General features: G+C 46.3%; 1 protein-coding gene, 1 long non-coding RNA gene and 2 other non-coding genes across 5 annotated transcripts in view; 3 read left to right on the top strand and 1 right to left on the bottom strand.

Moving 5' to 3' along the window:
• The first annotated feature begins 1455 nt into the window (after nt 1-1455).
• LOC146173003 (uncharacterized) lies at nt 1456-2155 on the top strand. Its single transcript, XR_014701991.1, has 2 exons — nt 1456-1578; nt 2013-2155. It is a non-coding gene; the product is annotated as an uncharacterized LOC146173003 (long non-coding RNA).
• A 4862-nt stretch (nt 2156-7017) lies between these two features.
• TRNAN-GUU (transfer RNA asparagine (anticodon GUU)) lies at nt 7018-7091 on the top strand. The gene has a single exon. It is a non-coding gene; the product is annotated as a tRNA-Asn (tRNA).
• Nucleotides 7092-12230: 5139 nt separating this feature from the next.
• On the bottom strand, nt 12231-12317 carry TRNASTOP-UCA (transfer RNA opal suppressor (anticodon UCA)). Its single transcript has one exon. It is a non-coding gene; the product is annotated as a tRNA-Sec (tRNA).
• Nucleotides 12318-12592: 275 nt separating this feature from the next.
• LOC146173000 (uncharacterized) overlaps nt 12593-25323 on the top strand; it is a 32771-nt gene continuing 20040 nt past the window's right edge. Inside the window, exons 1-6 of one of the 2 annotated variants that reach the window (XM_084583821.1) lie at nt 12593-13683; nt 17763-18210; nt 19035-19172; nt 19914-20044; nt 22891-23013; nt 24752-24874. In XM_084583821.1, the coding sequence (XP_084439947.1) occupies nt 12823-13683; nt 17763-18210; nt 19035-19172; nt 19914-20044; nt 22891-23013; nt 24752-24874 (1824 nt within the window). In that variant the 5' untranslated portion in view covers nt 12593-12822. Of the gene's footprint in view, nt 13684-17762; nt 18211-19034; nt 19173-19910; nt 20045-22890; nt 23014-24751; nt 24875-25323 lie in introns of both variants that reach the window. The other variant, XM_084583820.1, reaches the window with a different exon arrangement.

Here is a 25323-nt window from a genome sequence, read left to right as displayed (position 1 = left end):
AAACTGCACGCGTGAACCCCAACGTTTAACGGCGAACACGACGGTCGCTTATTTTTAAGAACTCAGGGAGTGTACGGGCCATTGCGCTTTATCCAACACTTCGGTCTTCAACGATGCGACGCCTATACAGCCATTAATATCGATGTGAACTTGCAGCTCTTAGCCAATCAGAAACGCTGCGTGGAGAATACCTTATCAATTCCTTCCGCGACTCTTTTGCATCAACCTCCAAGGTCTGACAGACATCACTAACGAAGCACCGAATTATAGTTGCCGACGAACAACGACCACTATATCAGTGTCCTTACCGGGTGTCTTCAAAAGAACTTGATGGCATCCGCCGCCAAGTAAAAGAAATGCTCCAGGACGATGTTATCCACCCGTCGGCGAGCCCATGGGCTTCGCCTGTTGTCCTCGTTACGAAGAAAGATGGAACCTTAAAGTTCTGCGTCGATTACAGACGCCTCAACAACGTCACGAAAAAAGACGTGTGCCCGGCCATGCCACGCATTAACGACTCCCTCGACCGGCTTCGCCATTTGCCACTTACTTTTCGTCACTTCCCTAGCAAAAAAGACCAATAGGGTGCGTTATTGGTTTTATAAGAATCGGTATTGGTTCTGTAGGTATTCTATGTGTTTTATCTGCATTTCTATGAGACTTATTCAGAAACTCATACATCTTATAGACTGGTACATATTTGTCCAATAGGCAATAGTATTGGTTTCATAGGTTTATCTGTGGGTTGTATAAGAAAAGTATCAGACCAGTGCAGAAGCCCATACATCTTATAGGCTGATACATGCTTGTCTTATAGACCACTACATATTGGTTCATGTGTCTGATACATCAGTATGCCTTTGTTTATGGATCTTGCATGCAGGATCAGTACGTTGGAGATTTTAGGTCTTTGTCATTGTTTCCTTTTCCATCTCGGACACATCCCCAAAACTCACGCATTCATCCCGTTTATTGAGTGTTGCCGTAACGTACAATATTAGCCGCAATAACAATTGAGAACGCTGCGCGCGGTCTCAACAAACTACGTACGGTTGGAGCCGCAAGACGCGCGACGCTGTTGCTACTGGATCACTGAATGGAGATGGGAAAGCACGCGGATATAGCACGGTTCTGTCGGGGCCCAGCTCAGTCACAATCACCTACATGTGCAGAGCAGGACGGTGAAATGGATTGAGAGGCGCGCGTCCAAGCAACTGCAACGCTGCAACCGCCGCCGAAGCGAGAGGAGTCGACATCGAGCACGCGACGAGTACGGCTCGAGCTGCCGACGAGGTAGCGGCGGTAGCGCGATGCCGGCGGCACTTCGTCGCAGCGGAGAGGTAGGTTTTCTTTCTCTCACTCCCACTCCCGCGCAAGCGTTCCCGTGCTGGCCTTTCTCATCCTCCTTTCCACCTCTCCTCTGGGCGCGCATGCGCAGCTCCGTAGAGGCATTGGCGCTGGCGCGATCGCTGATCGGGCGGCAGTTCGGTCGGTGCCCTGTGTTTATAAGTTTTTGCCGATTTTCGGGGTGCTTCTCGAGGATATCAACGTTCCAGCGCACGTTCAGCTTTTGATCAGGTGCGTGTGCATCACTTGCAACTTCGGGCTGACGTTTATACTTTGTCAGTGTATGATGTGGCTTTGCGTTGCAGAATGCCGTTGCCTGCACGCCAACAAAGGAATTTGAATCGCGCGGTGTGATATAACGCAGCGTCGAGTTTTAAAGTTGTCGGCACGATTTCTTGAAATTATTGATGAAACTTTTTAGCGTTAATCTGTTTTCGAATATCGTGCGCACTGTGTTTAAGTGGCAGAACCTGTGGTGAGGCGCAAGGCGGAATGCTGGTTCAGCAGCTACCTCGGCGTTCAGTAATGGCGGCGCCTCTCCTAACTGACGCGCGCAATCGCGGTTGCCGGTATATGTGTGGACCGATTTTTTGAAGTCATGGTGGTGTCGTGTTCTTGAAATCGCTTATTTTTCAAGCTGTAACGCAATTTTTTATTTCTTTCAGGTGCCTTAGCATTCGAGAGACTACATCATCGGGCCGAAATCCGCAATCTTGGAATCGAGGGCTACCTGGATGCTGTCAATGTTTGGATTATGTGCCAGTATGCGTTGCCGCTGTCATTGTGGATTAAAATGTGTATACATGCACCTGCTGCGTAACTCATCCCTAGAAAATGGAACATAGCTGCCCTCTCCTTTCAGGTGTCCGGAGAGGTAAAACACCCGCAGCTACTCGATGAGACCAATATTCCATAGGGCCTACAAAACCAATAGGAAGCCTACTGGTTTTGTAGGTCTATCAGATTATTGACAGCTATGGGTGTACTAGCATTACAGACATATCAGTTTATCAGATGCCATAGGACCGATAAAACCATAGCCTATACGACCAGTAAACAATTGACCTATAAAACCAATACTCCAGTAGACCTGTAAAACCAATCGGCTAGGATACACATAAGACCAATACTCTGGCAGACCTATAAAACCAATATCAATAATCTGATAGGCTATTAGTTTTCTATCGGATTTTTTTGCTAGGGTTGACCTCCGCAGTGGGTATTGGCAAATAGAGGTTGACGAGCGAGACCGAGAATAGACCGCCTTCATTGCGCAGTTGGTTTGCATAGTTTTAGGTGCGTCCGTTTGGCCATGTGCTTGGACCCTACCACATTCCAACGAATGATGGACACCGTGCTCTCTGGCCTGAGTGGCAGTCATATCTCGTATATTTCGACGACGTTGTGATTTTCTCGGACACCTTCCGTCTGAAACGCTTGCGCGCTGTTTTCGGGGCCATCCGATCTGCAACCTGAAAAATGCCACTTTGCGTTTAATGAGCTGAATTTTCTCGGCCACATTGTCAGCGTGTTAGCCCAGACCCAGAAAAGACGCTGTAGCTGCATATCGCCAAGCCGACGGATAAACGGAGCTTGCGCCGATTTCTCGTCCTCTGCGCCTACTATCTTAGGTTTGTTCACAATTTCTCCAAGAGCTTCTAACCCGCCTGTCAAAAGACACCAAACCGTTCTTTTGGTGCCACGACCAGGAAAACGCCTTCACGGAACTCAAGCCCCGTCTCCAATATAGTCATGTATATACTTGGTCTCTTAGACGAAGAGGCCGAGACGGATGACAGTAACGTTGGCCTCAGTTTGGTCCTTGTTCAGTGGCAGGACGGTACAGAATGCGTAATTGCTTACGCCAGTCGCACTTTGCCCCGTTCCAAAATTAATTATTCAACTACAAAGAGTACCTTGCTGTTGTGTGGGCAGTCATGAAATTTCGCCCGTACTTGTACGGCCGCCCGTTTCGCGTCGTGAGCGACCATCACTCACTGTGTTGGCTGGCAAGTGGTTTAAACCTGAAAGATCCATCGGGACTGCTTGCTCGATGAAGTCTTCGGTTGCAAGACTTTGACATTACGATCGTGCTTGTCTGGCCAGAAAAACAGCGATGCTGACTGTCTGTCCCGCGCCCCTATTTCCTGCCACACGAACGGCTCCGGGGACGATTCCGCTTTCCTCGGTGTTATCATGACGTCCACCCTGGCCCAAAAGTAGCGGACCGATTCCGAACTTCTGCCCCTCATCGAATACATCGAAGGAACCATGCCATCTCCTCATCGGCTCTTCAGGCGCGGGCTGTTCCATTTTGCTTGCGAGACAGTTTGCTCTAAGAAGTACGGTCCAACAGAAACTGAATATCTGCTTGTAGTATCTACGACGAAGTTTTTCGTGGGTACCACGATGACCTTTCTTCCGGCCATCTCGGTTTATCCCACCGATGGCACAAATACGCAGAATGTACTACTGGCCACCGCTACGTTCGTACTAGTCGTGAGTGCCAGTGGTGGAAGACAGCGCGCCAACTAAACCAGCATGGGCTTCTGCAGCTTATCGATCCTCCGAAATTCCCATTTCAATAGGTCGGCATGGACTTACTCGGCCCATTTCCGGAGTCCTTCATGGGTAAAAGGTATATAGCGGTTGCCACTGACTACCTTATAGCCGGCATACTGTGAGAGGCTGCGGTACCGCAGCCGAAGTTGCCCATTTCTTCATTCACAACGTTGTGCTTCGTCATGGTACTCCAACAGTACTCTTAACCGACAAAGGAACCTTGTTTACCCTCACGAGCGAGGTCATTCGACTCAGTGACACCACTCCTCGCAAAACAACAGCATACCATCCTCAAGCCAGTGTTCTGACTGAGCGGCTGAACAAGAAAATTGCGGAAATATGATTTCATGTATGTAGACTACGATCATGGGAACTGGGACCGAATACTACCGTACATCACATTCGCATACAACACTGTGCTCCATGAAACTACACGCTTCACTTAATTTCATTTTGGTCCGTATGGACGCGAAGAATTGACTATGCTGAGTGCCATGTTTCTTCCGGATTCTGCTCCCTCCACTGCCGTGGGTGCTGAACAATTTATTCGTGACGCAGAAGCCGCGCCCCAACTTGCTCGACAGTAAATTCGTCACCAACAAAAGCATGACGCCCAGCGCTACAACCTGCGTCACAGAGAGGTGACTTACACGCCCAGCGACCAAGTCTAGTGTGGAGCCCAATTCGTTTGCGAGGGTGCTCTGAAAAGCTTCTTCGGCGTTACTTTGGCCCCTACAAGGTGCTCCGCCGCCTCAGCGCTGTAAAATACGTGGTGCTCCCTGTCCGCTCCTCTCGAAAGCCGAAGTCTGAAGTTGCTCACGTCGCCAGAATGAAGCCGTGTTATTTATCACACGGCTTCATTCTGGCGAGCGTTAAACTGTTTCCAGAGTCCAGACCAAAGCCAGAGAGTCGTCCGTTTAACTTGCCCCGTTTATCCATTGTTCCTGTACGTGTGCGGCATCGGGTCGATGCCTCTTAGAAGTGAGATGGCAATGACACACTGATGTGCCTTTTCTAGCGCCACCAAGTGACCGAACGGCCGAACCATGTCTTGGCGCGTGACCGAGCGTCGTGTTCTTTCTCGAGCTTGGCATCATTAAAAAGACCAGCTGGGTTGTTCTGCTACTTTCCACGTCTTTCGGTGACAATGTTGTTTCCTGGTGACTAGAAAGAAGAGATTTGCAGTTTGTTTTGCTGCCAAAATTTTTTTCGAGGCACAGAGAATCAATAATGACGAAGAGGTAGAGTGCCACGCTTATCTTCTTTGCTGTCTTGGCCAACTTTGGTTATGAATTACTCAAAACATATCGAAGTTAGGTAGCTGAAAATTTTATGACTAAAGATATGCATGTTTTAGTAGTAGCAGTAGTAGTAGTAGTAGTAGTAGTAGTAGTAGTAGTAGTAGTAGTAGTAGTAGTAGTAGTAGTAGCAGTAGTAGTAGTAGTAGCAGTAGTACAAAACAATTATTTGGGTTACATGAATGCACGTATCGAAGAGTCAAATAAAAAAAAAATTCTGAATCATTTTGCTACCTATTTTCTGAATGCGTTGTTGCTTGCGAGTAAAAGGGTTCATTGCACTCGTTGCCACAGGAGGATAAAAATGACAGGCTTATCAGTCAGTGGGGATTTAACTGTGCCCTCCTTACAGTAAAATAGAAAAATTTAGTTGCGTATCCATAGGAAAACTGCTGCAAGACTTGTAAATACCTACGGGATGCCCAGGTTTATAATGGGACAAAAATGAAAAAGCCACTGATATGACCATGTAGGAAAACGACTGGCTTCCAAACCTTGGGAATGCAATGGAGAAGGAGGGCCTTCATAATCGGGCTATGAATGGACACGCCAATAGGAAATGCGTATTGGTAGTGCCATTGTGGATTAACATTGGACCAGAGATAGCATGAACGATGGTCCAATGTAAGAAAAAGTAGTAATTTCCACTAAAATTGAAATCTATGCGTCATTCTTTCCTCGCTCAGCCGTAAACTGGAATGGCCTTCCACACGACATTGCTGGAATCATCTGCCCATCCACATTTTGTGATTGTATAACTGCCATATTCAACCAATAATATGTTTACTTTGTATATAATCATCATACGTATACCATCCCTTATGTTTATTTTGTATATAATTTTCCTACAATGTACCCACCCCTTATGTAATACCCCCGAACCGGGGGTCTTTAAGGTAATAATTAGTGATGTGATGGTGATGTTTTCCAACACTGGACCACCGGTGGTCCAATGCTGGTGTGCTGCTTGGGCTGTTCCCCAGCTGCTCGCCATAACCAGATAAGGTAGCGCGTGTCGTCCTGTCTTTGTCTGCCCGCCCGTGCAGCATTGCTTTTTTTTTTTATTTATTTAAGTATGAGTTATCACCTATCCCGTATACCACTCTTACCGATTAAAGGCGGAGTCCTAGCAACAGTTGCACCACTAACATTTCCTTGTTGAACGCATATGCTGGCTTTTTCTAGGGCGCACGTGTTCAACTAAAACTCCTCGTCATGCTGCAGCTTGGGACGTTCGGCTGCATGCGCTGGGCGGTCTCATAATGGAGATACACCACATCAGCCGACGCTCTTCTCCACCCCATTCAAGTGATTTCAATCAATCAATTATAGTGCCATGCACACTTTCACCGACCACTAAACGACATACAAGTGTAATCACTTCTGTCATCTCCATTTTGCCAACATATGGTGCAAGTTGTATCCTGCAACGAGGCCTAAAAGTTGCCAATGCAACGGCCATTTGGAGCTGGGCGACGGCATACTTCGTCAGACTCAATTTTATGACGAATTGAGCGGTATTAATAATTTTAACGAAAGCCTTCTCATCTTAAGACTCGAGCTAATACAAAGATACACAAAATCCAGCGTGTGAATTGGGCATATGTTCTCTTTATAACACGTGAGAGAAGAGAGAGAAGACTTTATTTACACCGACATGGATCTCGAGGTAGGGGCGTGATAAACCACGTTGATCGCCTTTAAAAGTTCCCGCGCACTCTTTTCTTTTTCTGTTCTCCGTTTTTCTCAGGTTACGCTCCCATTCACGACCAGGAATCTCATAGCTTATTAAGACTGTGTGAGCGTATCTGCCTCCGTGGCGCAATCGGCTAGCGCGTTCGGCTGTTAACCGAAAGGTTGGAGGTTCGAGCCCTCCCGGGGGCGGCGGAAATTTTTTTTTTTCTTTTTCCTTTGATGCAGTATTGTTTAAAATGTAATCATTTTTATTTTTCACCCTCAACGCCCGAAACTTTTCGACCAGATCACTCATGCCCCAATCACCTGTTCCTCAATGTTAACCGATAACAAACTAAGTTTTCCGAAAGTTTAGTCCCGATCCAGCGACGTCCGGTATATCCATCCCCCCCCCCCCCTCCCCACTCCTGTCTATTGGCGTACCTTCTGCGCTCCCAGCCGAAGCCCAGGTAGAAAGAAACAAAAACAAAAACGATGATTGCTCATATTAACGTCACGTTTGACGCCGCACCCATTCGTCACCCATTGTTTACATTTTCGCCGGCCTCGCTCTGACCGCGGCGGTTTCTGTGCTCACAGTGGCCGCTATGTTGGCCATCGGTAGCAATTCGCTTTCGTTCAATTTATAAATGAACGGCATAATATACCTCCGGTTGTTGCCTGAACACATTGCAGCCGACCTTGCAGTCGATATTGCAGCCGAAAACTATAGAGCCTGGGGCCGAATTGCGCAACGATCAAATCACAAAAACTGTCACACACTTGTCACAAACCAATCGGCAAGCCCCCCGCGGCCTCGCTTCCATTGGTCAGTTCTGACCGGTGGAGTTGTCGACCAATCTTTAAGAGCAGTAGTTGATTGATAGATTTTTGACAGCGTTTGTGATCTGATCATTGCGCAGTCCGGCTACGAATGGAAATGTAAAAAAGCGGTAGAAGAAAAATAACAATATATAAATAATAATAAACAATGTATGACGAAAATGTCCAAAGAAAGTTGCATCTACGTACGCTACTCAAAACTCTTGGCGCGTACAATTAAAGTGACATCATGAAACGAAGCTGACCCCATTACCGTACTTTTGCAAATTTTGGCTCAGCTACAGTCAATATCAGGCCTGTGCATTTTCCTTTCTTTTCTCATACAAAAACATCATCCGTATACGTGTGAACCGCTATCGCCATTTTTCTTCAGACGAAACCCTTGCAAAAAATATGAGGCCACGATCGAGGCTTAGCGCGCGTGTCCACAGAGAAAGTGTGACAGATACTGCGCCTTTGCTTTCCTGTAAACCAAGTATTAATGCGAAAATGTTAGTTCTATGTAAAAATATATAATAATTAAAGTGACGCTTGTAATTAATAATAATATTAATATTAATAAATGATGATTATAATTTATAGTGGTAAATTAAAACAATAAAATAAGAAGTAAAGAAAAACAAACATGAAAAAATATAAAAATAAAAATACAGGAACATTACAGTAGCTCTTATGTTTTCGTGTTCTCCCAATGCTGTTTCAGCACTCCCCGTACGTGAAGGCCAGGTCGTCCTCACTTGAGATCCTTTATCGATAAAACTTTATTGATTTTTATCGCTCCTTCGTTGCTTTCCAGCCTGCTTCGAAGACAGGGATCATGCCTCACTCGAAATTTGGCATCTATGTTCATTTAAATGTGAAGCAGACTTGCTGCCGACCCACCAACCGGGCCGATGTCGAGCCAGCCAACAACCCAGACAACACACACACATCCCAGGTACATCCCAGGGATTCCGATTTTGGGAGATTCTGATGTCCTAGGAAAGTCCAGAGAAGTCCCACAAAAATCTCCAAAACATCCCAAATCAAACAAGAAGTGACTTCCTCAGGGTGTCCCAAACAATACCAAGGTGGGACATGTTGGGGGTATTTTAGGAGCTTATTGGGACATTGTTTAGGATATTTTCCTCTGCTTGATTCTAGGCCGTCTTGAAGAGGCCTGTAAGAAGCATGCAATTATATGTTCTCTCAAAAATCGTTTGTTTCCAGTTCTCAAAATAAATTTCAGTTCATGGTGTTATGAGCAGACTCAAGTTGCCATCTTTAATTTGTATTGGGACAATTAGGGCAGGGATGATTTGGGAAGAATTGGAGGCAGAGTTGAATTCCAATGAGAAGGCCACTGTGCTGGAGTTCACATTCCCAACATTTCTAGTTATAATTATTTTGTGTTGAACTAACGATTCAACACATATGCAATAATATTTGCCTAAAAAGCATTTTACGTGCTCGATGAAAGCCCATGTGCAAAGTAATATTCGGGGGCGTAGAACTCTGCAGGCTGCTGCCTCTACTATACACATTTTCTGCATGCCTATATACTGGGTGTCACATAATATGCATATAAGCACACAGCGGAAACTGCGGTTCTTGATAAATTACACGCAGAACTGACGCACATACTCACATTTTGCAAAGATAGAGGAGTCACAATTTTGAGATCACCACACTTCTCAAGCACCTCTATATTGCCGCGAAACCTTCCATCAAGCCTGTGTCTTCATTTGTGTCATCGACCTTGGTCACCACCACGTGACAGTTGCCCTGTATACACGGACTCGACAGAGTCGGGTCGAGTAAGCCTGTCGAGTAAAAAACCAGCTGTCGGGTTCATGTATACCCAGTCGGGTCGAGTAAAATAGCCGCGGAGCGGGTCGCGTTAACTCGCTTGCAGGGGGTAGGTTAACTCGCTTGACCCGCTTGTCTAAAAGCATGTAGGCGCTGCCGAGTCAGCGAGTCGAGTTATGGCGAACTCTGGGATTAAAAAGCAACCGGAGCGGCGAGGAGCGTCAGCGAAGTTGAATGCTTTTTAGCCCTCATCAACGATAAAAAAGAATAATCGAAGCTCTCAATAGTAAAAGGCAATGGAATTAAATACCCGTAAGAAACTTGCACAATAACCACAAATCTCGACGCTACGCGCCGCTGCGATACTTACTCGCTAGAAAGCGAGTTCATGTAGACACCAATCGGGTCGAGTAATGGTGACCTCACTTACTCGACGCTTACTCGACCCGGTGCTGTCGAGTCCATGTATACAAGGCAGGGGGTCCTGATATGTGCAAGCAATAGACTGTGTATGTGCAAGGCTATATAAAATAATCTCTTGAATGATTATATATTTTGTTAGCAGGACAGTTAACCAAGTCACATGCTACATTCTGTTAATTGAGTCTCTTCATTTCTTTGTCGACAATAAAAATAAAGCATAGTTAGAGCTGCATGGTTTGCGTTCTTCGGAGAAGTTGGGCCCACATGCTAGTTGGGCGCCACGAGGTTGTACCCCGTTATAATTTGGCGCTACGTTTAACTGTTGCAATTGATGCACGCCCTTTTTGCGAACACGATTCACATTGAACCTTACCTCTCATATCATGGTAGGCTGCACGTAACGCAGCATATTTCGTGACCGCCTTTTATATACAGGGTCTTGAATATTTGGGGACTGGGATTTAAAAAATTCCTATGCAAAATCTACTACCTCATTCGAGCTGAAATAACGTTCACAAAGTAGCAAATATATTGTCTACGTTATCTGATAAGTGATTCAACATCGGTATTTGCCTAGATTTTCCGAAATCAAGGAAAAACTGCACTCGGTGGCGTGCACAATTTTTGCAGAAGTCGAAACGCTGCTTTGACATGGTGCGTCATCTGTCGGGCAGCGAGGCAAGCGCGCCAACGGCCGGGATGGAGCTTGCCTCACTGCTCGACAGATGACGCACCATGTCAAAGCGTTTCGACTCTCTTCTGCGAAAATTGCGCACGCCGCCGAGAGCAGTTTTTCCTCGATTTCGGAAAATGTTGAATCACTTATCAGATAACGTAGACGATATTTTGCCAAAGGAACTAGTTTCTATGCATCAGCTAATGCAGTTGTGAGCTTACATTCGCTGTTCATATGCTCTGAAAAACCACAATGAACAATCATTTGGAGCCCCCCAACACAGACTCTTGGAAAAGCACAACTGAAATTTAGTTAGCAACTGTTGAGTATCGTAGCAGGGACGGCGCCAATTTCTAATTATAGTGATGACCAGTATGTCTTGTTTTTGACATTTCAAGCGAATTTGTGTGTTGTTGTTCACTCACTTTCGTGCGACATTGTGCATGATCCCTTACAACTGCCCTGGAATCTATTTAGCATGGTCTTATAAAAGGACAAGTAAATGGAACGTCCCACGGAGATCCTTCTTTGGAGGTTCGAACATAGCCCAGAAGGGAGCTCGCAGGGACGTCCTGTGGATTACCGTTAGGATGTGGGATGTAGGGATTTAAACGGGACGTCCCTGGGAGTTGGTGTGTTGTCTGGGAAGAGTGGGTCAAAGTAAGCCTGAATTTTATCACAATATAATTCTGTGCATGCGCATTATTTGCGACAGACGCATCAAAATTGCGAGCTCTAAAATTTTATTTTAAAAAGTAGACACAAAAATTTTTTGTGAATGTTTTTTCTTCTACTTCAGCTTAGCTTTTGAAAACAACTTTTCTCGCGCAGTTATGATTGGTTATGATGTCGAAGTCAGTGGGACATGTCAAAATGAGCCATGATCGCTGCTTATTTCCTTTCGCAAAGGGGCGCATAAAGTTTCGACGAATTAAAATGAACAAATCAAGGACTTTTGTGCACGTGACGTGATCTAAGCATGTCAGTTCGACTACAGTGGCTGTAGTTCGGCAGTTGAGAGCGAAACTGCATGGGGGAATTTAATTATCAATTATTTGTCGCTTATTCGTGCGATAAACGCTGTTATCATTTATAGTAATGTGCTGTAGATAGCGGAAAGCCGAAAACCACACCCCTTACAGATTAAAGTCAAGTGGAAGAGAGCATTTCGAGATGTTACATCCATTGTCGGAGCTGTTCGTTCTTGAGAACACAAAATTGAAGCCTAGAAGGTAGAAGAACCTAACCATCTGGCATTCAACTACGGGTTCGAATGAAGCTCGCACCCCTGACCACCGAGGCCGCGCAAGGAACTCTGTTCCAAGACCACACCCTACAGATTGTTGAAGCGCAGATTTAAAAAACAGCGATAGAATATCGCTGCTGACGGCTCTACCCAGTGTTGGAGCGGTCAGCGCTGTGCACAGTTGCTGACCACCGAGGCCGCGCAAGGAACTCTGTTCCAAGACCACACCCTACAGATTGTTGAAGCGAAGATTTAAAAAACAGCGATAGAATATCGCTGCTGACGGCTCTACCCAGTGTTGGAGCGGTCAGCGCTGTGCACAGTTGCTTCGCACATACGTAGGGATCTTCACGTAAGAAAGGTGCAAAAGTTACGCCCAGAAGGTGGAATCGAACCACTCTGACGTCAATCAGCTACGGGTTTGAAGCCCGCACCCCGGACCACCGAGGCTCGTCTGGGCACTGTGGGTTTCGTTTCTCGCTTTACTTATACTGCATATCTTCTGAACAACTTAAGCATCAGTGACACGCTCATTTTACACGCTGTTTGAATATTGAAACAATCAGATACAGCCAATAATTTTACTTTATAAAATATCCAGAGTTACCGAACACTTAGTTGTATACCTAAAAATTACAAATATGCAGCAGACATTAGCTAAACCTTAATAGTTTGTGGTCATCAAAAGTTTTATATGTTGGCAGCGCCCCCTCGCGTTTAAAGTTGGCGCTCGGTGGCGGTGTAGCGAACGAACGGCGCAACTGCGTCATGGCGGATGTTCGTGCTGACCTCGGGAAAATAGCAGAACGCGTACGGTTTTCGGCATCGACTCCCGCGACCTGTTTCCTTGTCTCAGCTGCCACCAAGATAAGTGCGCTTCTTTAATTGGCCCAACTGGCCCGGAACGCGACAGTTTTACAAACGATATAGGTGTCATATGAGTAGGGCGCTCGTCGGAGCCCAAGATGGCGGATGCGGAGCTACAACAACAAAACCTCATGGTAGTTGGCGCGGGAGCGGTCGCAGACGACGGTTCATCGGCGGCCGACGGCAAATTGGATGGGGCCGTCTCCGGCGAGGCGGCCCCGGCCGTCTCTGGAGACGTCACCACCGCTGACATCCTGCAACAGGCATTTCAGGAAGCCTCCGGAGAGTACGACGATCAGGCGGCGTACGCTTCAGTCGAGGACGGAGTCGCCGTGCTGCACGGCGAAGAGCTCCCGGATGGCATCCTGCGTCAGGAGGTCGGCGAAGACGGCCAGATCGTCGAGAAGGTGACACTAGCCGACGTTGCAGACGGCACGGGTGACGTCGAGACGCCCGAAGCTCACGATCCCGCCACTGTCAATTCGGCGGGAGGCGACGTGTCGCCCGCCAGGGTGCTGGTACAGGACTTGGGGGACGCCGTAGTACAGCCCGAAGCCGCCGCGGCACCCGTCGAAGCAGCCGAAAACGGAGACGTCCTAAACGGGGAAAGCTCCGTGCTCGACGAACCGATGGCGGTTGAGACGGAAGGGTCGGTAGTTGGCGCGCAACCGCTCCAAGAGGACCAGGAGATGGTAACGGATGGTTCTCCTGAGACCGCCGCGGATGCTACAGCCGCGCCTAACTCAGCGAATGAGGACAGTAGTGATGCACCGGTGACAACCCAGCCGACCGCATCGAATGTTCAGCCCGTCACATTGCCTCAGAAGCAGAGCACGGCGCCGCTGGGCTCCTCGGAAAACCCGATACAGATCATTCAGCAGGGCAACACGTACCACTCGACCCAAGTGCTGTCTCCGGAGCAGCTCCAGCAGATCGCCCACGTGCTTCAGCAGCAGCAGGTGAAAAATCGAAAAAAAAAAAAAAAATGCCCCTGTGTGTCGTGTGCTTCAAATTTTCGTGCGGCCGAAATGCTTGTGTTGGCTTAATACAGGCGGGAACGTTTCGATACCCCGGAAAGTTGTGTGTTTACGTGGGCCTGACGTTTTCTTGTTCAGCCGTGTCCATACTGCTTTAAGCGGAGCTAGTTTAGTCTGTCTGTCCGTTATGTGACAGCTGTACATATTTGTGCAAGTGCTGCTTGCCACTGCTGGCTGGTAACTCCAGTAGTTAGTTGTCACCGCTTTATTGGTGGCTATGTATATAAATATGTATAGCTAGATGTTGGTTGAGGTTAGCATCACAGCCTTCTTTGCTTTTAGCAACTAAAACCTTGGATCAAGTGCGGGAATTGCCAATGTTAGTCTGCACTAATACCCCTCTGTGGAGTGCACTTCGCAGCTCGAAAAAGATTTTACGCTATGCAGTGCTAAACAAGAACTCTGAGTGCACTCATTGGTACGAAACTGGCAACTGAAAAACATGTTTTAAAAAAGAAGTTGGAACCTCCAAGCGTGACATTCAGAGAACTGCTTTTTAAAGTAGTAAAACACTAAAAGCTTAAAATTTGACACCGGGCAATGATTCGGAAACCCTCTACCAACAAACACCATGAATAACAACTGCCCCCCCGATTGAAAATGATGAATGCACTCTGACCTGAGTGCACACTTTGGCAAGTGCACTTACGTTATGCTGTTTAGCAGCTGTAGAGTGCACTTTTTGTGACACTCTCTTGAGTGCACTTTATTTTGCTTGCGTGACAGGGGTATAAAGGCCCGTTCACACTTGCGACTTGCAGCGGTCGCACGACTGCTTTGGTCGAAAAGCAACAGTCTCAAATGGTCACATCAGTCGAAAAGCTACTGCCGCGGGCCATTCGGGCACTGCTCGATTTCCAGTTGCGCGACTGCTGGTCGCAAAGCGTTACACCAATCCGCGGCTCAGCTGACGTGAACGTAAGTTAGGTTTACTCTATGTGGTGAACAGTCAAGGTAGACACGATGTGGAAAGCAACCTGCAAGTCGCATTCGCAAGTGTGAATGCGACTTGCAGGTTGCTTTCCACATCGTGTCTACCTTGACTGTTCACCACATAGAGTAAAGCTAACTTACGTTCACGTCAGCTGAGCCGCTGATTGGTTTAACGCTTTGCGACCAGTCATTTGACTTCTGATTTCTGAGAAATGCTATGGCAACTAAACATGTAATCTGTATATATATATATATATGCTAATTTTTGACATAGCTGTATAATACATTTTAAAAAGCCATTTCTTTTTTCTTTTTGTTTTTTTCGTGAGCATGAGCAGCTTGCATATCTTGGTCAAAATGTTGAGGTCTTAAGCATTGGTAAGGCAAGAAGGCTCTTAACTTTGTTTTCTTGTCTCTAAAAATGATGTTAATGCGAGACAAAGATGTACATGCCACTTGTCCAATGAGGGAAGTTCAGGCAGTGGCGCGGTAAAAGTCACAGCATCGAATTAACTCCAAAGCACTTTGTATTGGCAAACTTGTTGACCAGGAGTTTCACCCTGACCTGTGTAGCTGGTTTACGGGTAGTTCACTGTTATTGCACATATTTCTTTGGTGTCCAGGAAAGGAATGCATTTAAAAAGACTGTTTAGAAACTGACCCTTATCAATCGATTCCCACTATCTGATTGCAGAGAATTTAAATATAACAGCTTTGGAAATAGCTTTGTATTTGTACATCCTGTTTGTTGGCTATGAAGGTGTCTTTTTGCCACACATCAAAATTCAATTGAAACATGAAGACACTGACACTTTGTGTATAATTTGGGAGTGGTTGGTTTGTAGGGTTTAACGTCCCAAAGCGACTCAGGCTATAAGAGACGCCGTAGTGGAGGACTCCGGAAATTTCGACCAATAATTTGGGAGTGGTTCTGAATGGTGGCTGGATAGGAGGCAGCTTGTCATAATCTTCCCATTGTCACTATAATTCTTTCACCCAAGGCAGTAACACACTGCATACAATACTGCTCCTCCATGTCGCAAGATTTTCCTGCAGATTTGTTTCTCACAACAACTGAACTAGGCAATGAAGCACAAATTTACCAAATTGCAAGGACATATTTTGTTGTTGGTGCTCTGAGAGTCATATTATGGTAACATCAGTGCTACTCTTGGCTGTTGGGCATTGGGTGTCCCCCTCCTCAGTGTGCCTTGTTAACATTCACTTGAAAGCATCGTTTAATTTGTGCCTTGCATTGAGTGATGCATTGCCTAGACAGATTGCAACACAAATTGGCTAATGGGACTGCACAATTCTCTTTCACCCCTGTTGATGATTGCATACTTTCCATTCGTTGCTAGCACTCACCGACTTGCCAAGTTTTTTGTCTTTTTGAGCGTTTTTATCTTTGGCACTGTCATAAGAATTGATGGCTGCATTAAACAGTGCTTAGGCTGTTAATAATATTAACTTAGAACTGAACATCTGCTTAGCTTATGCAGAGTTTGAATTGAAGGGAGCCAGATATAATGCATGTTGATGGAAATGAAGTGGCCCGCTGTACTTTCATTCTAGTAGTTGTTGTGCAAAGCGTCACCTGAATGAAAAGTCCTGCTCTAGAGCGTTTGACAGCTTTGGCAATGGTTGCATATTCCATTCTTTAGTCTCCTGGAAATAGAGCCGTGGATTAGGACCATCATCTAGTCAAAGCTCAAGCTTATGAGCTTACTCAGGTATTAGTAGCAGCATTATGAAAGGAAGCATATTCTTAATCTGATCAGGGGATCTTAATTTATCTTAACAAAGTTTTATGCTTCTTGGGAAAGTAGTTTCGTTGCTACAAGTGTTTTAAAGGCCATGCAGCAGACCTGAGCACCTGGCAGCGTGTTGCAGAGTCTGGCAACTTACTTATGATGTAGGCACTCGAGAACTGCGCTCAAGCAGGGCTAATTGTGGATGAGTGGACTTCAGATGGTGTGCACTAAAAAATACGTAGGTTAAAATGCAGCCTGGAGGTCTTAGGTTTGTCATAGAGGGGAAGCTTTTATAATTTCCGCCTCAATTACCCTGCTGAAACGTTCTGTAGCCGTCACGGAAAAGCATACGTCGCATGCACTTCAGCAGTGCAGAAAACGAAGGTCACAGCAAATTGTAATCCGTATTGGCAATTGGTGTTCGCTTGCACAGCTGTAAATTCATTAGATTGGCGTGCCCACTCGCCAAGGTTTCTACAAGCAGCAGAAAGCCATCCAAATGCCTCAGCTACTGCAGCTGAGAGTCCAATTGTGACCGTTTCTACGTCACTTCCAGCTTTCAGTAATGGCTTCCCTTTCTCCAGTTTCGGTTGAAAAAAAAAAGATTTATTCAGAGAGCGCAGTTATGTAGAGAAGTTAAGAACAAACAGTTTATAGTAAACGGCCCTTTGTGAGCACATGAGTCACATGCAGGCAGACTAAGCATGTACCTTTCTTGTGGAAAGAATTGATAATCCGAAATCGGCTCAGATTGCGGGCATGCAGTCTCATTCTTGTGTAGGCTGACCGATACCTTTGTGATGCACATTCTCAGTTGGTAGTCGGCACCATGTTGTCTTAGTTTGTATTTTTGCCCACCTCTTTGTGCTGTTCTAAATGTTTCAAGAACATAATTATTGTGGGGCCTTTCTGTGGCTCTGTGGGATGATAGAGTTTCTATCTGCTAGTTCTTTGGACTGCCTGACCCACATTTAGGTGCTTTTTTCGTTTTTGTTTTTTCATGGTTACTTCCTTGGAAGGACAAACGTGGCTGAATATTGTGGCTACAGTGTGTGGGAAGTGGAGCTTGAGGTGTGTTAACCGTCAAGCATGGCTATGTCGAGGATTGGGTTATGTTTTGCTGTGTTCTGTGTTCTGTGCCTTGTTCGTGCTTCCGCTGGTCAAGGTATTGTTGATTGCTGATTTGATCCAGAACATATATTTTGATGGTTTCTGCCTGCCTATGTCCACTGTGTCATACTTAGACATTTATCGCATTGATTGGGCTACTGTTGGCTGTTATTCAACATTCGATTGGCCTCTCCATACGTGCAGGTGAACAAGGCTATCCAGAATGGCGGCTCGGCAGTGGTGTTCAATCCACAGACCAACACGCGCATTATCTATAGAGTTATTTATCCATCTGAGTTGGGCGCCAAGCCGAGTGGGACTGCAAGACCGACGACAACCCGGGGTCGCGGTTCTTATTCCGGCCGGGGTCGTGGTCGGCCGCGTGGCCGGGGCCTCGCCAGGCGGGTCGTGGAGGAGGATGACCCGCGTAGCGAGGGGCCCGAGCTGTCGCGGGAGGAGAAGGAGGAGAAGAAGAAGCACCGGCCGCGCACTCGCTCGGGACGCATCTCCAAGCCGCCCTCGTACATGGTCAAGGACTACAAGCGCATTCACCACCTTGACTTTGACGATGAGCCGTATGACGACTCGGACGGCGGCTATTCCGACTACCAGGTCAGCGACGACGAGGAACGTGGCCGGCGCTCCTTCCAAGGTGAGTCATTTGACTGGAGCCATTTGGGAAATCGTTGGCAAGTAATCGCGGACATTTCCCTGGACGGTTTGGAAATTGCTGTCGTCGGCGTCCAGAATTTCTTAATTATTTCATTTACTTGAAATAAATATCAGCCAGAGACGACCAGTGGCCTGTTTAGGAAAGGTTACAGACGGGCTGCTAGTTATGAGCTGACCAGTGATCTACAGGTAATGCTGTTCAACTGTTATGTTATAGTTTTCCTGTTCTGGCCACTGCTGAGCAGGTCCAAATCTGACAGGTGCTTGATAAGTGCTGGTCGTCACGTTTTGGCCCATTCAGAGAACCAGCCTTTAAAAACACGTAGGCACTTTGGAGGAGTTTCATGGCTGGTTTGAGATCTCCACAGCGCCCTGCGGTGTACAATGTCAAAAGTCGTTCACTGACGAGTATACTTCCCAGCTTCGAGTCAAAAGTAGCGAAATTGCTACGGGACTCGCAGGTAACGTGAGTACATGGATTGGAAAAATTATGGTGAGAGAAACTGGAGCAACTAGAATGATCCAACAACATTCCTGTTTTTGTATTGGTTGCCTAGACTGGCTGTTTTGTTTTCACAGAAAAAACTAGCTCCTGCTTTTTTATTACCCCCGAGGTAAAAATGTGATCACGGTAGCTTTCACTTCTTGACCCTGTTTGTCCACGTTACGTTGCATTTTTTGTGCTGTTTGTTCACTCTGGTTGCTCACAGGTGGCTTCTCCATACTGCATTTCTCTAAACACTGAAACCACTATGCTCCAAAATGTGCGTGTGTGTGTTTGACTGCCGGTGTTGTTGGCTCCAGGTTTCGGCGGAAGGCCACGCAACTTCAAGTGCCCGACGTGCTCCAAGTCTTACATTGGCCGTGGTGGACTCTGCAGGCATCTCAGGTTGTACCCGGATCACGGGAATCCATCAGATGTTGACGATATGGTGGCTCAGGGTAAGATGTGTGTGATGTACCTTCTTACCAAGCATACAGTGTGTGTATCGATGGCTGAGAGCAGTGGCAGTGGTTTCTTTATGATTCTTTGAAAACAGGCAGTCGTAAAAGGTGTTTAGAGTTATATTGCCAGTAAGAGAGATTTAGCATAGCATAATCCGCACGATAGGTCACTGCGACCCTCTACTGCGCGTGGCCGGTGCGCACGCACTGATTGGTCCCAACACGACAGGTCTGTATGCCGATTTGAAGTATGTGGTACCATCTATTGGCATTAGGGCATGTGCAATAGAACGTGCAGTGATGAATCATGGTAACGAATCACTGTGCACTAAAACTCTCTATTGCTACAAGGAGTTGTTTTTGTTCAGTTTTGGTTAGTTTCACCTCATATTTTTTCACCACCAGTGCTAGGGGTTATGGTTCTCGGCTGCACTTCTTGTGGTAGATATACCTTGTTATATTGCTGTGACAGAAGGGCATGTGAATTTGAAAGGATGATCCAGTTATGCTAATGCATTACGCATCACACAAAGAAGAAAAGAAACCAAAGAAGTGGTGCCCCTACTTCTTTAAAAATATCTGGAAGAGTTGATTTCTTGTTTTCTCATTTCTGCTGAAACCATTCTCGTGATCGAGTTGTGCATCATTTTTGAAAAGAGAAACTATGTGGCCACCACCAGCTCGTGGCTAACTTTTGTCGCCCTCTCTGTGTTCTTTTTTTGCACCAAAAAACAGCAGGCGAGGCAACAAGCACCACAGACACACCCCCGCCCAGTGGTACGAACAACCCGGCCATGTACATGGCAGCACCACAGCGAGGTCGGTACGCTGACATGGCCTCAATGCGTCGGAAAGCACGCCTCAAAGAGGTAGGGCTCATAAAACCTTTTACACCGTGCTTGCCATGTCGATTCCTTGTGCTATCACGCTCAGTAGGAGCTACACGCTTGGCCGAGCGTTGTTCAAGGTAGTACAGTAGCACTGATTGTGCTGTGTTTTAGAGTTATCTGGATAGGGTTCCAGCAAGCGCACTGGAATCCCTTGTTCCCTTTTATCTGAAGGACACGTCATTGGTTTCTTAAGCATTTTGGTTTCGCTGAAGCATAGACTGTAAGACCATGCAGCACGTTTGCCTCCGATGAGACATGGCGTGCAAAAGTTATCGAAGACAGCACTTTCTTCGCCCAAGTAAGGCTGTGCATTTAGACGTGATTTCAGCACTGATAGAGCACACGTTAGCGCCCAGTGCAAAATCAGAAGCGGCCACGACGTGATTCATGTAACGTTTTCAACAGTGTTAGCATCTGCAAGCAGCCACTCTGACGCATAAAATCTGCGCCGCTCCCGTTCATTAACATGATGAAGCGCAAAGTGGCATACCAGATAACACCTAGTGTGCGGACCGAGACGGGCCTCCGTGCATAAAGTTTGGGCGTCGACCGACGGCTACAGTTATCATTTTCTAAACTGATATCAAAACAAGGCTCAACGAGGGTGGAGGTGAAAGCAAGCAGGTGGAGGTGGTGTGAGCTTGCTGGAGCAGCTACACCTTCTCCAGATAGCTCGGAAACAAGGCACAATCAGTGCCACTGTACAGCCATGCTGAGCGCTCAGCTGCCCGCTCGTGCGGTGTAGCTCATACTGAGCATGATAGTACAGTCAAATCTCGATATAATGAATTGCTCGGGTCCGCAAGAAATCGTTATTTTGAAATATCGTTGTAATGAAAAATCTACTGTTATAAGTCAGTGGTCAAACCTAGGTGTGAAAATGGCATACCTTGGCAGTAGGCATGTGATTTGACAAAGCAAAATCTCGAATGAAAATGTTGTGCTAATTTCAAAGCTCATTTATTTGTAGAAATTGGTTATTTTCTTCTGCCGCGTGCAGGACACATGACCACACTACATTAAGCCGCTACAGCACAACCACACACTACGTTAACATACACCTTCCACTTTTGCGCAACATCTCATCGTGTATGTGATTGCAACAAGCAATGAAAGTATGGACTTTGTCCATGCACAAAAAGAACATCAGAGTTTGATATTACCTCATCTTCAGTGTACCCTGAAGTTTGAAAATCTTGTCTTGGTCCTTCAAAATGATGGCAATCGGTCTGCAGAGGCCGATTCCCTTTTTCCAGCATTGATTTCTTGCAGCGAAAGCTACTCTGATATCTGCTTGGCACCTTAGCTGGCTGCATCATCAGATCTCGCACAAACTTTGCAATAAGATAATCCGTGACAAAATAAACAACTTCCCACACGTGCGAATGGCACGAATGACCGAACGGCGAACGACACATAGCATAAAGAAAAGAGGCAGGTGGCTAAGCCTGCTGGCTGCTGCATATTAAGCCACAGCTTTGTGGTGGCGATAGGAGCTGACACTAGTTATGCTGGTGATGATAGCTACAGTCCACAGACCATTCACATAGAAATGGTGGTTTCTGTTTCACACGAGAGTTGCGAGCTGCGGCGTTGTTAATTTTAGCCGAATTCATAGTGCCGATGTTCCTAGATTATAAAATAAAAAATAAAATATCTACATTATTCTGAAATATACGCTAAAATTCGTAATTCTGAAATATTTTTACATTGAAAATATAGGAAATCTGTTGGTGATTTTTTAAAAATTCACTAATGTGTTCATAGTAACGAGATTTGACTGTAGTGATCTGGTAGCCCTGTGAGATGCTGAATGACCTTGGGCGGTCTAAATTAATTTGAAGGCATTCACTACAACAATGGTTCTCAGTCCTGGATGTGTCAGGGACTTCTTTCGGACCAGTGTAAGTGGTGGGGGACCCATTAAATGGTATTCACACAGGCGCTGGAATCCCTCTCTAACCGAGGGTGGCTGTGCTCTCGTCACGCCTTCGAGAGGCTGCTGGGCATTGCAGCTTCCAGCTGCCATCTCCGGGCGGAGAGACATCTCGGTCGACCGGCGCGAACGATCCCTGAGAGGGAAAAGAAACGCGCGGCAGGGTCCGGGCAGATAAGATCTACTCCACCTTGGTCTTTTGTACTCGACCCTTTTTTTGTGGGCCCCTACTCTGTCTGATAAGTTTGTTTATTTATTTGGCCACTTTTTTTTCGCTGAATTTGCTGTCTTAATTGTTTCTCTGAGTGGCAAAGGAATGCTAGTGAGTCAGAAACTGCTTTCCGTTGTACACCTCCATTCCTGTTGTGTGTGTGTGGCTGGGAACAGTGACATTGCTCTCGGCGACTCTCCGTCGCTTGCATGAATGTGCAAGTTTTGGGGAAAGTTTGCCCAGCTCGTGACGTCGTGCACCTCAGTTCATCGTCCATCCTCGCTGGAATCCCCCGTGTGAATAACTCTTTAAGACCGACACCGGGAGGGAGTCTTGTGCAGACTGCTGCCACAGTTTCGAGAGTACTTCACGGAATCGAGATCGATTCAAGGCTAAGCTGGCCTCTAAAAACCACATACTTGATAAGCATCATGTAGAATGTGATGCGGCAGGGTAGCCAGCTAAGCAGAAATTGCCAGCAGGTGTGCAACACGGTAAAAGGTTCAAATGCTGTGGTGATAAACCTCTTTTAAAAGGCAACTCTGCATGGTCGATGGTACTCAATGGTGATTTGTTATGTCCCGTTCGTTTATTTCGTTTATTTCATTTAAGGTGGAGTCTGCAGGTGTGCGAGCCCCTGTTGTGCCCAGTCCCTCAGCACGCTTTTACCTCCCGCAGGTGAGCAAAACATGCCGGGAAGAGGAGCTGATGGAAGTCATTCTGCCGAGACTCTCGGAGTCGGTCTCGCTCTGGGAGTTCCTGCTGACCAAGTGTGAAAAGGGGGACCCGCCACAGTTACAGGTGAGGGAAGCAGCATTGAACTGCCACAGTCAGAGACCTTGAAGGTGTGTTACAAGTGATTCAGACTGAGGTTTGCCATCTAAGGCATGACAAACTGTTTCCAGAACGGTGTGGGCTGTTTCCCAACCTTCTTATTATGTTGTACTTTAGAATCATAGGCATACTTAGAATCTATGGCACACTGGCATCTAGGTGGCACAATATGGTGTCGTAGTTTTCGTTTGAAAGTGACAAGGTAATGCTTGTATTGTTTAGTACTGCTGCAGTTTTGTTTGTCTCTGTGTTGCGGGTGTTTACCCTCTCTTGTGTCTGTACTGATCTGTCAAGATCAATGTTTACGTGATATTTTTGTATTGTCACACTATTTGTGCGCTGATGGGAGTTCTGTTTAATTTTTTTGGACACAGAAATGCATTCTCAACCTCTGCCTCTCGTATTTTGAGCAACGCTGAAATTTCTTCAAATTTTGTGTTATAACCCTATTACACGGGCAAGGTTAACTGCGGTCATGCGAAACCGTGGTTATACCACTAACTGTGGTTATCGCAAAAGCTTGGTTTGCGTTGTTAACCGAGGTGATGGCAGCGTCTTTGACAGAGTCTGCTCGTCGTCGCCGAGTGCGCGAAGCGTACGAGCGGGTCTGCTTCAACAATGTACTCATTTGTCCTATATATTACATTTAAAGACCGGCATATTAGAATAAGCAGTGTCAAAAGTCTTGCAGAGATCTATTTCTGTGTGCAGGTTCTAAATTTGTCATTTAATTTCGTGTAAAATGATTTTTTGAGCTCTTATGTAATATGTTGCAAAACTTTTTTGGATGCACTTTCAAGAATCTTTGCTGAAGCCGCCTGTCAGGATGACATTTGTGTGCATCCTAACGCAACCTAGAAATCTTGTGATAAAATTGTTTTGCTCGGGCGCCCCGTTTGGAGGACGAGCTCCAACTCTGCAAACACAACATGACCATAAAAGAAACATTAGAAAATGTAATGGTTGCATATTGTTAAATAGCAAACTAGTTAAGACATCTGCCCCTTGCATGGTGCCCGCCTTAGCCTCCATGCAGCCTCAGGGCTAAAATAAATCTGAAGCTTCCTTTGTATTGGAATCTCCAAATCAATGGTTCTCAAACTGGGCTCGGAGGGCTGCCTTTGTGAGTTCAGCGAGCTCCCACTAGACATGTAGCGGTGCTGCCATTGCTCTCCGCAGCTGCCACTGAGTTACGGAGCGCCTAGGAAATACCACTGCAAAGACCGCTCTGGAAATTCCGAACTCCACAGTAGCCATGATAACCGCACACCAATGAAAAAACAAAAAAAAGTGCGCAGAGGGCAGAACTACCAAAACGTTTGATGAATGGCACCAGAGTAGCCTGCTGGCAAAAAGCAAAACTAAAGGCACAATGGTCCTCGCGCTCTCTTCTGGATGTCGCTCTAAGTAGCAAGCTGCAGTGAGCCATAGTAAACTGTGGTTAGCTGTAGACATTGAAGCCAACAGTGGCGACCTCAGTCAACCTCAGTCCTTTGAGAAGCACTTGCTGCTTCATTCTCGAGCTTCTTCTGGCTTTTTAGTATTTCGCACCAAAGTGACAAAAATAGCAGTGCCCAGTGAGATGAAGTTTCATTTATTTTTGTTAGTTTGGGGGCAAACTTGCCAACTCGTTGGGGTGTTGCACGGGGTCAACTTTCCGGAGAGAGCTTGCTGAAGCCTCGAAACTCTTCTGCGGTGGCTGCAGATCCCAGACATGCTGATTCAGCTCGAAGAAGTGCTACGGGAAATGCGGGCTCTCAGCCAGGAGACGCTGGTGGCCGTTGAGCCGGGTGATGAAGCCGCCCACGTGGGGAGCCAGTTGGTCAAGGTGAGATCGCGTCAAATCTTTGGGTAATTATTTTAGATATTGTGATTTTTTTTCTTGTTCACAGTTACGAAGATGTATGGTACTTGATCCAATGTCTAGAAATTTTTGAAGTAATGCCCACTATTGCCATCACATGCACTTGCAGTTAAACCACTTTTTGTTTTTCATTGTTATTTGTGCACTTGCTCCCTCCATTGAAGAGTGTGTATAGTCGATCCCGGGTGTATCAAACAGTCGGAACAGTATATATAATTCCCCTGAATATCTTGTGCCAAAGTACAACACCGTTGCTCACTTTTATCGTCCTCATGTTTGCCAGAACGTTCAACTCTTTCAAACTGCTTAGCCCTGCAAGTAGGTCTTCTTTCGGCGGCATTCCTGTGATCACTCTTCGTGCGAAGAGATCGGTTGGCTTCGTAGTCTTTAGCACTTGCTTGTAACGAAGGCAT

The sequence above is a fragment of the Amblyomma maculatum genome, chromosome 11 (assembly GCF_055883805.1).
Source record: "Amblyomma maculatum isolate TAMU_Amacu chromosome 11, ASM5588380v1, whole genome shotgun sequence".
In the NCBI taxonomy this organism is placed as follows: Eukaryota; Metazoa; Arthropoda; class Arachnida; order Ixodida; family Ixodidae; genus Amblyomma; species Amblyomma maculatum.
The sequence above is the reverse complement of the archived record's forward strand: the minus strand, read 5'-3'. Positions and strand labels throughout refer to the sequence as shown.